The sequence below is a fragment of the Anomaloglossus baeobatrachus genome, chromosome 1 (assembly GCF_048569485.1).
Source record: "Anomaloglossus baeobatrachus isolate aAnoBae1 chromosome 1, aAnoBae1.hap1, whole genome shotgun sequence".
Lineage (NCBI taxonomy): Eukaryota > Metazoa > Chordata > Amphibia > Anura > Aromobatidae > Anomaloglossus > Anomaloglossus baeobatrachus.
Window position 1 is genome coordinate 529344781 of NC_134353.1, and position 15910 is coordinate 529360690.

Below are 15910 nucleotides of genomic sequence, written 5' to 3' on the forward strand. Positions count from 1 at the left end.
AACATACCTCTGAGTCCACTGACATACCTATTCCACTGTGAGTCAGGCGAGGGTGAGAAATCTATGGAGGGAGGGGGGGGCTAGTCCGATTTTGTTTCACTCTATATGCCTAATGGTTAAACGATTAATCCTAAAGCACTGGCTAGATGACTGGCTACCCGAATTTGTCGAGATTATCGGGCAGCTTAAAGCCTTACTCAATCTAGACTGGCGGGAGGCAGAACGAAGTAAGGAGCAAGGAATTAAAACATTGATAACAAAATGGAGGGCATTTTTGCTGCGCTATCACACTGAAACAGAAATAATTAGCTACATGACACCATTTAGATCAAAGACATGGTATTTACTGGAGGACATAAATGGCTCGTTGGGAAAGTTGAAAGTACCCATAGATAAATAGAAGGAAGAAGAACCTATGCTGTTAGACAAAGAATGGGAGTTGGTATTTCCGGGGTGGAGTGGACCACCTCTATAAAGTCAGAAAAGAAGCTAGCTGCGTGGGTTGGGGGGAGGGCTAGGGAAGTTCAAGGTTCTTGATTTATGGTTTAAAGAGAGATAACTCAAAACCCAAAAACCCAATTGTGATTAATGTCCATCTCATGCTTATGTTGTGGATGTGAAAAAGGCTCACTATTAGCCGAAACGCGTAATTTACGCCTGTATGATATGATGGAATAAACTACAAAAATATTTCAGAAGATTTTGAGTGCCGGTCCTTTGTACTAATTATACTGTGGATGCCTTCCTTGGACACGTGCACCTTGAAGGATTGTGTGCCGCCTGGAACTTCTGTTTATGCTTATGTTATATGTAAAAAAAAAATAAAAATTATTGGTTAAAAAAAAAAAAAAACAACAAACAATTCTTGCATTTATTTCATTTCCATCTGAGCTGTAAGAAACAGTCTTCATGTTTTTACTTCTGGTTCGGATGGAACCAGACCACTGCAGCCAATCAATCCTTACTGTTAAACAGTGTGACAGAACCACTTTAACCCCTTCACGACCAGCCGATTGTTCGCTTTCCGTTTTTTTTTTTCGTTATTCTTCTTCTGAGAGACGTAACGTTTTTATTTTTCAATCAATATGGTCATGTGAAGGCTCATTTTTTGCGGAATGTACTTTTAAATGAAACCATAAGTTTTACCATATAGTGTACTGGAAAACGGCAAAAAAATTCCAAATGCAGAAAAATTGCAAAAAAAGTGCGATAGCACTATTGTTTTTGAGATATTTTTTTCACTCTGTTCACTATATGGTAAAACTGATCTGTGGGTGTGATGCCTCAGGTCAGTGCGAGTTCGTAGACACCAAACATGTTAGATTTACTTTTATATAAGGGGTTAAAAAAAAAAAAACGGAAGTTTGTCCAAAAATAGTGGCGCACAATTTACGCCATATCCTGTGACCCGTAGCGTTTTCATTTTTCGGGATATATGGCTCAGTGATTACTTATTTTTTGTGTCTCGAGCCAACGTTAACTGTACCATTTTTGCGCAGATGCTACGTTTTGATCGCCTGCTATTGCATTTTGCGCAAAAGTTGTGCCGACAAAAAAACCTCTGTAATTTTGGCGTTTGGAATTTTTTTGCCGCTACGCCGTTTATTGATCAGATTAATTGATTTTATATTTGATAGATCAGGTGTTTCTGAACGCGGCGATACCAAATGTTTGTATATTTTTTTATTTTTTTAACCCTTTAATTTTCAATGGGGCGAAAGGGGGGTGATTTGAACTTAGGTTTTATTGTTTTTTTTTTAATTTGTAAAAACCTTTTTTTTTTTAATTTTACTAGTCCCCCTAGGGGGCTATATGGATCAATAATCCGATTGCTCTGCCCTATCTGCTGATCACAGCTACACAGCTGTAAACAGCAGATACGCTCACTTTCTGGTTCACTCGGCTGCGGGCCGAGTGAAACTGAAAGTAGTTCATGTGTAATACAGGAGTCACATGACCCTGTGCTACCATGACAACTACCGGAAGTCACGTGATCACATCACGAGACTTCCGGTATCGAGCGGTAAGTAAACGTTTACCGCCGATGCCGTTATAATGGCGCTGTCACATATTGACAGCTCCATTTAATGGGTTAAACGATACGAGCAGATAACGATTCTGCTCGTGCCTAGCAGGCACACATCTCAGCTGTGAAAATCAGCTGAGATGTGTGCCGATCGCGGCATGCTGCCGCGGGCAGTAACATAATGATCGCTAGGACGTAATATTACTGCCTGCGGTCGTTAAGGGGTTAACAAATTAATTACCTATATTTTGGCGCTGGATCAGGCCCGTCCTCTGGCAGAGGCTCAGGTGGCATTATAAACACTGTGTGTTCACTCTTCTGAGATTCATCCAGCTCTATCAGACGGGTATCTTCAGCGTATTCCTGGTCTGCCTGTAAAGCAGACAATTATGGCAATCAATAGTGTAAGAAAGAATCCAAGGAAAATCAATAAGAAACAGCGCCATTCTGAAATTGAGGCTAAAAAGTGAGCTATAGACACATACCTTGTCCCCTTTTTCATTGCCTTTATCAGGAAATAGCTTTAAAAAATAAAAATATATTAATGTCAATGTGATAATCGTGTACTTATCCTGTAGTGCTCTTGCGTGACAGCCTACATTCCAGAGCTCCATTTACCAGCTTACACGGTCTTCTGTTCCCTACTTGTTCAGTATAGAGCATGGCCTGGTAATTTTCATTCCAGGAATTGTAGCTTCTATTTCTCAAGTACCGTCCAACAATGCAGTAAAAGTAACTCTCTAAGAATGCAGCGCAGCACAGAGAAATGCACTGTAGGAGCTCAGCTGAGCTGTTAGGAGTGTGTCTTTACAACAAGCCATTACTAATCCTATAGATGACCAACAATGTATAAAGGGGTTGATGCATAAAAGTTATCTTTTCCCACAGATGGCCCCCCTGGTCCCGAGAACGGTGCTCCAAAGTGCCCCATCAGCGCACCAGTGCATAATTCGTTGACTATGGGACTCTTTCCGGTACAACTAACCGCTCCCTATTCTATATCATATTGACACATCTGCTTTAGGTCATGCATACGATATAATGGCAACTTTGTAGCATGTGCATCAATCCAATATTTTTATACCTTTTCAATGCAGTCATCAAAAAAAGCTAAGCTGGTGTCTTTGTCACTGACAAAGCTGCATTCTTCAATGAAGCGGATGAAGATCTGCGTGGTCATTAGTTGGGTGTAAAACTTCACGTAAGCACGATCTCTGCTTCTCTGAAACCCTATAATGGGAGATAACAAAAATGTGTACAGTAACAACAGAAATCCTAGTCTCCCATTACAGGTGCTTTTATATAAATTATTGGTATATACTGGGTGTACAAAAAAACCCTTAGAATTTGATGTACACATAAATGCTGACATAAATATATAACTAATCATATGGTTAAAATAACTTATGGAGACTATAATGCTTGAGGGATCATTACTTGAGCCGAGAAGGTCAGACCATCTGAAAGGACTCGAGTAACGAGTATAATGGAAGTCAATAATTGGGCAGTTCAGCGCTCCACCCACATACAGCCAGCCATAAACGGAGCATGTCCGATGGGGGGGAGGGTTTTCTATTTTTGGCATTTTTTTTGGTGGGTGGGGGGGAAGGGGGGGGAGACGTGGACACACTACATCTGAAAAGTTCCCCAGAGAGAGCCATTCAGAGACTAAAAATGGCTCTCCTTGGGGTGGCCTGCTCACATCATGCCGTGAAGCAATCCTTTGCTTTATGGTCGTGATACTCGGCCAAGCACTGCAATTACCCAAGCACCCCGATTTCTCTATCGAGTATCGAAAACGCTCGCTGATCATTAGTGGAGACATCTGTGAAATGACTGGTTTTAAAGTGCCCAATCTCAGGTTGTAGCACATATAAAACCATAAGGCAGAACCTGTATAAATATGAGATCCTGACTTCTACATGGTAAATAGGAAGGAGATAGTAGGTGAGAGTAAAAGCTGCCCATATGGCACTGTGGTGACATGAGGATTATTGTGGGCTTTCCAATATAGAGGATTTACAGGTTTGTTTTGAAGGCTTCAAAAATGTGTAAGAAAGTCTGACCAGCTGGAGTAACCAATTCTACAGCATTAGGCTAGCACGGGAGAAATCATGAAAATGGTCATGTAATGAGCTGACAAGAGAAAGAGCAAACAAAGAAAGAGGTCTTGTGTGGACCACAGATTATGAATTATTATTTTGAAATTAAATCAGTGGGCAGCTATTCAGTGGATTGATAGCGAAGAGTAACGAGGGGTAGAGTGAAATAGCTGGGCAGCACAGTTAATTGGAGGTTGTCAAGGATGAAGATGATGATAACATGCATGTTACCATGGGGTAGTGGACGTGTAAGACTAAGGAATGAGTAGATCCCTTAACAGCGATTGAGAGGCTGCGAGCACTTAATGACATGGTGACTAGATCATGAATTATGCATCATGCGCTCCTTTTATTTACCTTGGCGATCAAAAAGTGAATCTACAGCAGTGGCCTTCTTAGATGGCGCCTCAGTGATGGGCTTCAAATAAGTCCTGTAACCTTTTAGTATTGATGCCATAAAGCGTAGAAATGCCTCCTGAATTTCCATTTCAAGCTCACGCATTTTCTTCTGCCAGGAAAAATCTGCTTCAATAGGAGTCATTTCTATTGCACTCTCCTGAGTCTGTCGGTGGACTGTAAAAAAAATATTTCAAGATAAAACTTAATCATGAATACCATACATAAACCTACACCTATAAAATATCTGGGGTTGGAAACCGTAAGAATAATGGTGGCGATCATTTTAACTCTATAGTGATCACCTCTAGAAAAAAAACAATTGTGATTTGCTAATTGAGTGTATTTAGGGATTTCTTTATAATGACATTTCCGAAGTTATATTTTTTTTCTATTCCTGGAGAAATCCTTTAAGCAGAAGACAAGATATGATGTCCCAACTTTTCTAACGTTTTAGAAATAAAACCAAGCTGTCTGCAACTCATTCATCTCCACACACAACAATGCTGCTTGAAAACACAGAATCAAATGACCATGTACCTGTCAACAGCTGGGGGTGGATCTTTTTCAAAATACTGAGGAGGTTCTTCACTGGTTTCTTTGGAAGTTGCTTCCAGTTTAAGTTTCTCTTATCCTCCGACCTGAAAAAAACCCCCAAAAGTTAAGCTAAGTAATTCATGTGCAATATTAGTGATGAGCGAGCACTACGGTACTCGTAAGGAGAAGTCGGATGCTCGGATGGACTTGATTCGTGTAACGAGTAAAATTAATGTCAATGGGGAAGATCTTTCGGAAAAACGCTTAAGTTCCCCATTGATTTCCATTATACTCGGTACATGAGTAAAGCCCATCTGAGCATCCGACTGCTCGTTATGAGTATAGAGCACCCGAGCATGGTACTGCTCGATTTTCACAATTTAATGTGACTCTTGGCAAAAAAAAACAAACAAAAACACACAACTTAAAAAGAGGTTATCCGGCTTATTTTGCCATTTTTTGTCATTTCACTATTAGGCTACATTGGGGCAGGTAAGAAGATAGCGGACTACCTACCTGCCCTGCTGTCAGCCCCTCTCCCTCGGCTCAGAAAGGTGATGTGACCACTTCTGCCATGATTCTGCTGCTTCCTGTGATGTCATGTCGACAGGGGCAGGAGCTTGTTGACGGGCATCACAGCTGACGACATGTTGTCGCCCTGCTGGGCGGGTACAATGCGTGGAGTCCCCACCCACCTTCCCCCGCACCCTCCCACGCATTTTGTAGCACAGTGGTGTCAAAGACGCTGCCGGTATGCTGCATGCGGCGCGCAGACCCCTTGCTGATCGCTGCCTGTGCTGGGGCCGCACAGTCAGCACTTTATAGCAGAGGACAGATTCCCAGGCACTGCACAGATGCAAGCTCTGTATACAGTTACTGCAATGATCAGCTGCCGGCCAATCAGAAGTAGCAGCTGATCACTAGTGAAGCTGCATAGAGAGCACATCCCTGTGCAGCGCCCGGGAATCTGTCCTCTGATATAAAGTGCTGTCAGCTGCGGCATCGGCAGCATTCATCAAGGGGGCTGCAGCCGCAAGAAGTAAAAAGGCCACCGAGGGAAAGAGGACAGGTGAGAAGGATTTGTCTTTGGTTTTTTATGCGTGTGTGTAGAATGGCACATTATAGGACACTACTACAGGATGGAGCATTGCTACAAGAAGAGGACACCAAGGGGACATTACTATAGGATGAGCAGAAGGATGGGACACAATACTATAGGATGGACACATTTATTACAAAATGGGCACAAGGATGGGGCACAATATTACATTATATGTGCCCATATTGTCCTCTGCTAGAGTCTGTGCTGTGCAGACTACTGGCAGCCAATGAGTGTGAAGAGGGCGGTGCCAGCTCTGACTGATTTTGGCATAAGAAGATTTCATGTTTGGTTGAGCTGCATGTAAACAAAGAGCTGCAGAGAATAAAGTGATAATTCAAGAGGAATAAAAGTCAGAACCAAAAAAAAAAATTGTAGGAATGTTTTATATGACAATACGGCACAGATTAGCTTAAAATTGTTTTTAGAGTTTAAGTCGGACAACTCCTTTAATAGTTCTGTTTATATTATGTAGCAAGTTTATAGTTGATTTGCAGTTCTTAAGAATGGCAGATACAGCCACCCTTAGGCTATGTGCGCACTGGAAAATGGAATTTTCTCAAGAAAATTCCGCAGGTATTCAAAGATTACCGCACCCGCGGTAAAAAACCGCGGCAAACCGCACCCGAAAACCGCATGCGGTTTGCCGTGGTTTTACCGCGGTATTGTTCGCGGTATTGCCACGGTTTTGCCGCGTGCGGGTTGGGATGTGCTTTATTGCATTCAATGCAATAAAGCACATTGAAGAAAAAAAAAAAAAGTCATTTCATTCTGAGATAGTAGATAGATAAAGAGACAGAAGAATAGATAGAGGGATAGATAGATAGACAGATAGATAGGACAGATCGCTGCATTTCTCACGGTCGGCAGTGAGTTCACATTACCGGCTGTGGGAAATGACCGGTAATTACCTCTGCTGTCTCGCTGCGAGACAGCAGAGGTAATTCAGCGCTGTGTGTCAGTCGCGGCAGGATGTAAGCAGCGCAGGACACCGGAGCTGTGTGGATTACGCCGGAGCTTTGTTTCGGGAGGGGTTAATAAAATGGTGAACGAGGCTTGTTTGTTTTATTTAAAATAAAGGCTTTTTCTGTGTGTGTTTATTCACTTTACTTACGGGTTGATCATGTCAGCTGTCACATTGACGCTGCCATGATCAAGCCTGGAGTTAATGGCGGCGATCCGCCACCATTAACCCTTTGTATTACCCTGACTGCCACTGCTACACGGCGGCAGGAAGAGCCGGGGACACGCCGTACTGCCGCATAATGCATGCGACAGTCCCGGGGCAACTGCGGCTGATATTCTCAGCTACGGGAGGGGGGAGTGAGGGGGGGGGGGGACATGAACCCTGCCCCTCTCCCTCCCCAGCTTGAGAATATTGGGCCGCCGCTGTGTGCTTACCTCGGCTGGACGGTAAATATACAGCGGAGCCCACGTGCTTTTTTTTCTATATTTCCGTTTTCTTTCTATGTGTGTTCTATGTGTCTGTGTCTGTGTTCTATGTCTGTGAGTGTGTGTGATCTGTGTGTTTGTTTACCCTCTGCTCCGCTTCCTCTTCCTGTAATGACATCACTTCCCTGCAAAACCGCAGGCAAGCGATGTACATTACCAGAGGTAAACCGCGAAATAACGCAGGGAATAACGCAGGAAAACGCAGTGAACCGCACAGAATTTGCTGCCTGCGTTATTCCCTGCGGGATTTCACGATTAACATTGGAGTCAATGGAGTGAAATCCCGCAGCGATGTGCGGAAAAGAATTGACATGCAATTGTTTTTGCTGCGGGAATCCCGCAGCAAAACATGCAGCTGTCAAATTCCGCCTAGTGCGCACAGGATTTTTTTTGCCCATAGGTTTTGCTCGTGATTCACTGCAGAGATGTTATGAACATTTTCTGCAGCGAAACATGCAGCAAAACCGCAAAAAATCCGCGGCAAAATCCGGTAAGTGCGCACATAGCCTTACACTTAACTTCTCAATGCAAATTAACATGCATGTATATCATTGCAGGAATGCCCGTGAGAGGAGGGAGCTCAAGAGCGGAGCTTCCTCCACACACAGTAGATGCCAGCTATGTTACATTACCAGCATGTGGCTAACAACAGCGGTAGGAGTGAAGCCCCACTCACTGCTGTTAACTATTTATATGCCACCGTTAATTTTTAGTGCCATTTAAAAGAGTTTTTAATTTTTCAGCAAACCTAACAAAAAGATATAAAAATAATAAGTATATGTTTAGTATTATTGTAACTGTACTGACCTGGAGAATCATTTAGGACAAAACAAAACCCAAAAACAATTGTGAAATACATTTTTTTTCACCTTTTTATTCCACTTGGATTTTTTTTCTCATTTTTCAATTTATTATATGGTAAAATGAAGATACAATTCGAAACAAGCCCTCATATAGCTTCATCAACAGAAGAAAAAAAGTTATGGTTCTTGGAAGACCGCGATTTAATAATAAGAGCACAAAAACAAAAATTTGCACAGGTGTAATAGAAGATCTATAAATAAATACTATAGGAGAAATTAAACTCACACCTAAAAGCATAGTTTTTATTTTATTTTATAAAACGTAGCACTAATAGCAAGAATGTAGCACTTACAAGTAGATCATACTCGTGTCCAAGTCAATGCAGACAACATCCTGGGGTGGGTCAGAGAGATCAAAGAATCGGGAATCTACTCCAACAATAAAAGGGATAGGGGCATTAAGAACCCCTGACAATGATAATGGGCAAAGAGGAACATATGGGCACTGCCATTGAAAAGGGAAAATCATCTGCAAGCAAAATAGGAAATAGATTATTACTAACCAGGTTATACATACAATTTCATGAACATTCGTATATATATTTTATATATTTTATATATTTTATATATATCATTCAACAATCTGGACCTCACAAACTCAAAGGCAATCTGATCAGTAGAAATCTGTAATTGGAATGCCCAGTGTGAATGGCAATACTCCAGTGCTTTATAACAGCGAACATCACACAGGAGAGATAATGGAGGTTATACTTACAGCTACTACGGCCTCGGCTACTCCAGTGAGGACTGCAGGTCTAAGGGAGTGCAAGAGTATCTTGCTCTCTAGCAGTACAAAATTCAGCAGCGTAACACAGTTTTCTGGTCCCAAGCTCATAACTAAAGTACTGAAGTTCGCACCACTACAAAAGAAGGGAAACAAATGGAAATATTTTTACATTTCTGCACAATCAATCAAACACAAATACAACACAACTTTGGTTTTTTATGCTGTATTCTACCATCACCTGGGAAAGACATTACACCTATTATCAGCGGGTACAAACACAAATATCTATAGACTGAGTGCTATGTGTGAACACCTACAGACGGAGCATTGCGTTCATCAATAGAACTCGCACATCTGCCACATTACTGGCTGTTGATTATAATGGCTGCACTTCTTGGTTCAAGCGGTTTATGATGTTAGGTGCGGTTTTACCAGATAAAGAACTCTTAGGTTATGTGCCCACGGGAGAACGTAACCACGGATTTTGCCGAGGAAAACTCGTGGATTTTCTAGATTTTCCAGATAAATCCGCAGGTTTATGCAAATACAGACACTCCCCATGTTATCCTATGGGATTTAGGGAGTGCTGTATCAATGCTGCGGTATGTGCGGCTGCGGAACATGCTGCAGATTTCCCGCAGCAGCACATAACTGCATGTCAATTATTCCTGGGGAAATACCTGGAGATACAGGGAGGAAATTCCGCAGGAATTCCGCATGAAATCCGCACTGTTTCCGCAGATTTACCGCAACAACTCTGCAGATATAGCGCAGCAATGGATAGCTGAGGATTCTGGCGAGTTGCTGCGTGAACCCACGGAAATACCTGCAGAAAAGTCTGCAGGTACGATCTCCCGTGGGCACATAGCCTTAGGCTATGAGCACATAATTTTTGTTTAGGCATTTTTAGGTAGGGTCCACTTAAAATGACAAAAAAAAAAAACTCTTAAAAAGCTTGAAAGACTTTTTTTTAGTCATTCATATTGTAAAACCATTTTGTTGTTTACAGAGACACTCTGAGCATTTTTTTTTTCACTTCACCTTTTGCAAAATGCTTGGCGTGTGAAAAGGAAGTGCTAGTCACATCTTTGACCGGTCTCCTAATGAAATCCTTTAAACTAGGCACTGGCCAATCAGAAGGCTGTGAAAAACGTCTCCCTTGAAAACGATTTCACAAAATGAAAAACAACTTCGAAGACTCCCCAAAATAGGAGAATTCCTTGAAATGGTTTCCACTTTAAAACTCATCATTTTTCAACATCTCAAAAAACAAACAATAAAAACCTCCATGTACACTAACCATACATTCTATGTATAGCTAGAAATGTAAATGACAAAATTATCACTGCCCAAAGTCACAGCTCTTACCATAAGATAACTCATTAAGGGCAATTTTGTTATCCTTAAAGGGGTTGTCCGGGACTTTTCAATTAATGGCATATCCTTAGGATAGGTCATCAATATCTGAGCTGTGGTGGTGCGACAACGGGCACCCCCGCCGATCAGCTGCTCGTAGTGCCAGCAGAAATTGTAAGTGTTCGGTTGCAGATCTGCAGAGAACCAGTATAGTGTCCGTGGCCGGATACTGCAGAGCCACCCTTATTGATTTAGGGTAGGTTCACACTTGCGTTAAATTGTATCAGTCACAATCCGCTGCTCTGGAAAACAACGGAATCCGTTTGGCGGATTCCATTATTCCAATAGACTTGTATGAGTGGCGGATTGTGACTGATGATGCTGCGTTGCATCCCCCGCCCAACTGACCGCGGGGCGGAAGGAACGCAGCTTTTAACGTTTTTTGAGCAACGCAATCTGTAGGATTTTGCTGCGCATGCTCTATCTGGCTCCCTGCACACATAACCAGGATACACATTGGGTTACAAAGCAATGCGCTTTCCCTAGTTACCCGATATTTACCCTGGTTACGTGTGCAAGAAGCCAGCGCTAAGCGGTGTACGCTGGTAACCAAGGTAAATATCGGGTAACCAAGCAATGCTTTGCTTAGCTTTTACCAGATATTTACCCTGGCTACGTGTGCAGGGAGCCCGACACTTCCCCGCCCGGCTCCGCCCCCTCCCGCACTCTACATGTACACACACACACACACACACACACACACACACCTGTCCCCAGCCATGCAGACCGCGGCACTATGTCCTCAGCACCACAGCCCCGCTTGGCTCCACCCACTTCGCACTCCGTCCCCCGCACACAACAGAGTCCGACAATTAATTCTGTTCTTTGTCATCCGTTGTACAACGCATCAGTCACATGCGTCAAGCAACGCATGTGACTGATGCAAAACAACGGAAATGTGAACCTAGCCTTAAATAGATAGATATGTACTAGCCGCCACTATACAGTTGAAAGAACTGCAGCTCCACAACTGAGCACTTCCAGCTACCACCAGCACTGGGAACAGCTGATTGTTGGGCCATCAAGGTAAACGTCCTGGACAAACTCTTTAAATGCATGTATTTTGGACTTCAAAACTATTTTAGCAATTGGGCTTCAATAAGAATTATGCAGCTTTAAGAAACGTTTAAGCCCAAATGATGAATCGGAATCGTTTGTTTGTATATTTACTTTTAAACCAGCAATTTAATGAATATTACCTCAAGGGCAGAGGGGTTGACACAGGCTGAGAGAGAACCAATGCATCATGTGCGGAGAGCTGTGCGGCAGGGAGAAAGGAACACAGCGTTACATGACAAACCGGCCATGAAAGATAGAAATCCTACTAAGAAATTCTCTGACAGTATCTGCGCACAGTCCAGAACTCTAAAATATCACTGTCTGTAAACAATGGTGTGCAAATTAGGTTACATGAACCACAAGGCAGCAGAAGACATCCACACTCCAACGATCACGTTACAAACCAAAACAGGTATGAATGGAGGGCATGAAAGTATACAGGGCCAAAAGGGTGTGGAAAAGCAAGGAGAAAGCCTTCTCTTAACCCATTCTCATATTAGGAAGTATACTGTTCAGTAGGTGCAGTACACGAGTATTATACATCTGCCTCTAACAGCTGTAACCCGAAAAAGCGAGATCGCCGCTATTTAACCCCTTAAATCTCTAACAGTAGTGGCACAATCCTAGACTCTGGTGCCCATCGCATTTCACCTGCGAGGTGATAGCGGGGTGCTGATGGGTTGTCAAGACCACTATGGGACTTGTGAAAACCCCAATCCCTGCTATCTTAGTACCATTATGAAGCCCAGCTAAAGGCTCGGCATCAAAGGACACCAGGATTTCAACCTTTCTATTCCTATTCTGAAGTACTGAAGTATATAGGCAAGTGATCAAATGACGGCAGGTTCAAATCCTCTAGGAGGAACTAAAACAACGCACTAAAAAAATACAGTTAACAATATAAAAAAAATAAAAGTAAAAAAAAAAAAAAAATCAACGGCACAAATGGCCATTTTTCGACCACTGCAGCTCAGCCAAAATGTGCAATAAAAAGTGTCAAAACGTATGTACCCCAAAAACGATACCAATAAAAAGCTACAGCTTAGCATGCAAAAACTTTGATATCTCCATAATTGTACTGGCCTGGAGGATCATCATGTCAGGTCATTTTTATTGCAAAAAAAAAAAAAAGAAAATTATGCAAAAATAAAATAAAAAAAAAAAACAATAGCAAACATTGTTGTATCTTTTCCTAATCACTTCAATGCAGTTGAATTTTTTTCTATTTTGTGTACAATTGTATAATGTAATGTGAATGGTGTCATTCAAAATACAACTATGCAAATATAAGCTCCTATATGTTGGAAAAAAAAAAAGTTATGGCACTTACAAAAAGGGAATGAAAAAAAAAAAAAAGACAAAGAGCAGGAGGGGGGATAAGAGAACTTATTCAGCAATTACCACTTATTGCCCATACATAGGATAGATGATAAATGTCTGATTGTTGGCGGTCTCACAGATCACCAGAATTAGGGTATTGGATCAGCCGAATACTCGGTACTGCTCTATTTAGCCGAACCTGGACTCCCTTAGGAGTACCACAGATAACCACTAAAAGGTCCGTGTACACTACACGATTTTGAGGCATTAAACTGCCTCTGAACTGTAAATATCTACAGATCGGTGGTCATTTAATTGCTGTTTACACAAGCCGAGCCAGCTTCAGGTGCACTCTAATAGATAGTTCAGTGCGCATAAGCTGCCATTATTCCTGGCGGCACACGTCATGTTTACACAGGACAATGTGCTGTCGAGCATGACCTTTTGCGTAAACAGAAAGATCATCATTTCACCTGACGAATAAGTGTTTTGTTTATTAGTCCGACAATTAGCAGCCTGTTTACACTGCAAGATTGTCGTAAGCGAGAATTCCCACTATAGGATAATCTTCCAGTGTGAATGAACCTGTAAAGTCAGCATTACATTGGGTGATTAAGAATTGGTTCAATTAAAACTTGCTTTAAAAAGCAGCAGTCAACTTTGTAGGGAATGTAAACCGGGAGAGATTACTTGTATACTGTCCTCTGCCCTGTCATACTGTGCTTATTCCTTGATTGCTGAGAGACATGACTTGTATATTGTCCTCTGTCCTGTCAGAGGACATACTCCTCGATTACTGAGAGACATGAGTTGTATACTCTCCTCTGTCCTCTCATAGTGCACATGCCGCTTGATTACTGAGAGAGATGACTTGTATACTGTCCTCTGTCCTGTCATAGTGCACATGCCGCTTGATTACTGAGAGAGATGACTTGTATACTGTCCTCTGTCCTGTCATAGTGCACATACTGCTTGATTACTGAGAGATGACTTGTATACTGTCCTCTGTCCTGTCATAGTGCACATGCCGCTTGATTACTGAGAGAGATGACTTGTATACTGTCCTCTGTCCTGTCATAGTGCACATACTGCTTGATTACTGAGAGATGACTTGTATACTGTGCTCTGTCCTGTCATAGTGCACATACTGCTTGATTACTGAGCGAGATGACTTGTATACTGTCTTCTGTCCTGTCATAGTGCACATGCCGCTTGATTACTGAGAGAGATGACTTGTATACTGTGCTCTGTCCTGTCATAGTGCACATGCCGCTTGATTACTGAGAGAGATGACTTGTATACTGTCCTCTGTCCGGTCATAGTGCACATACTGCTTGATTACTGAGAGATGACTTGTATACTGTCCTCTGTCCTGTCATAGTGCACATGCCGCTTGATTACTGAGAGATGACTTGTATACTGTCCTCTGTCCTGTCATAGTGCACATGCTGCTTGATTACTGAGAGAGATGACTTGTATACTGTCCTCTGTCCTGTCATAGTGCACATACTGCTTGATTACTGAGAGATGACTTGTACACTGTCTTCTGTCCTGTCATAGTGCACATACTGCTTGATTACTGAGAGATGACTTGTACACTGTCCTCTGTCCTGTCATAGTGCAGATACTGCTTGATTACTGAGAGATGACTTGTACACTGTCCTCTGTCCTGTCATAGTGTGCTTATTCCTTGATTACTGAGCGAGATGACTTGTATACTGTCCTTTGTCCTGTCATAGTGCACATACTGCTTGATTACTGAGAGAGATTACTTACATACTGTCCTTTGTCCTTTCATAGTGGACATACTCCTTGATTACTGAGAGACATGACTTGTATACTGTCCTCTGTCCTGTTATAGTACACATACTGTTTGATTGCTGAGGTTTCCGATGTTATCATACATTAGCTCACATAAATATGATGGGTTACCTGCACAAGGATTCTTGGCCGCTGTGGTGATGGGAAGGGAACATTGTGCATGAAGTGGGATATGTGTCTAATGAAACAAAAATACAATAAAACCCACCTGTATCATCCAAAACCACAATGTTTACAACATTCAACAGATAGCACTAGTTACACAGAAAATACACATCATATTTATAAAAAAGGAACATGGACATAAAGGGCCACCTACTGAATCGAATTCCAGCTGCCATTTTTGTAATGTAAATGAAATTTTCCCAAATAATCCCTATACCTTACCCATGGTGGACATAGAATATCCTGGCATGTCACTTAAATGTCAAATTTATGTGTAACTAGAATGACTTAAGGAAGCCCCTGGGCTTTCAATAGACCCACCATATGATCAGAACAACAGACCCGACTAATAATAAATATCCAACAAGAGACAGCACCAAAAGGAAACATACTTTTCAATGGGAAGTGTATGTGGGCCGGACACAGAGAGCTTGTAGATGAACATTAAGAACTTGCGGAACGTCTCGAAAAAAGGCCAATGGGAGAGCAAACAGATACATTTGTTGGTGTTGATAATATTAGAGGTCATCACTTTTTTCTCAACCGCGGTTATGAGCCCTAACTGGATCATCTGCTTCTCGGCCAGCATTTCTCGTGGGTAGGGTTCATAGAATTGTATAGCAGCACCATATACCTAGTGGAAAAGAGAAAGTCATTCGGAATATTAAATGACTATGCACAGCTTTACACAGTCAAAAACATAGCAATATGATGATCAAAACATTTGTATATTGACAAACACAAAAAAATGAGAATAAAAACCCCAAAACTTTGAGTTAGGAAGGGATTTATGTTAAACACATACACAAAATAGTATTCCCTATATTGATAAGTGAATTAAAAAAATTTAATTACAATGCTCATTATGCATTTTACACATGGTAAAACCAGTTACAAATAAAAAAAAACAGCTTCAAGGTAGTGTTT

The 15910-nt window shown here is 41.8% G+C and overlaps 1 protein-coding gene across 2 annotated transcripts in view; it reads right to left on the minus strand.

The window, feature by feature from the left end:
• Nucleotides 1–15910, minus strand: part of DENND4C (DENN domain containing 4C) — a 179972-nt gene that overhangs the window by 71608 nt on the left and 92454 nt on the right. For both annotated transcript variants that reach the window (XM_075316381.1, XM_075316374.1), the window contains exons 6-15: nt 15376–15617; nt 14930–14996; nt 11818–11876; nt 9191–9335; nt 8769–8944; nt 5065–5165; nt 4486–4701; nt 3111–3256; nt 2512–2547; nt 2268–2398 (exon numbers count right to left, since the gene is read on the minus strand). In XM_075316381.1, coding sequence (XP_075172496.1) covers nt 2268–2398; nt 2512–2547; nt 3111–3256; nt 4486–4701; nt 5065–5165; nt 8769–8944; nt 9191–9335; nt 11818–11876; nt 14930–14996; nt 15376–15617 — 1319 coding nt within the window. The remainder of the gene's footprint in view (nt 1–2267; nt 2399–2511; nt 2548–3110; nt 3257–4485; nt 4702–5064; nt 5166–8768; nt 8945–9190; nt 9336–11817; nt 11877–14929; nt 14997–15375; nt 15618–15910) is intronic.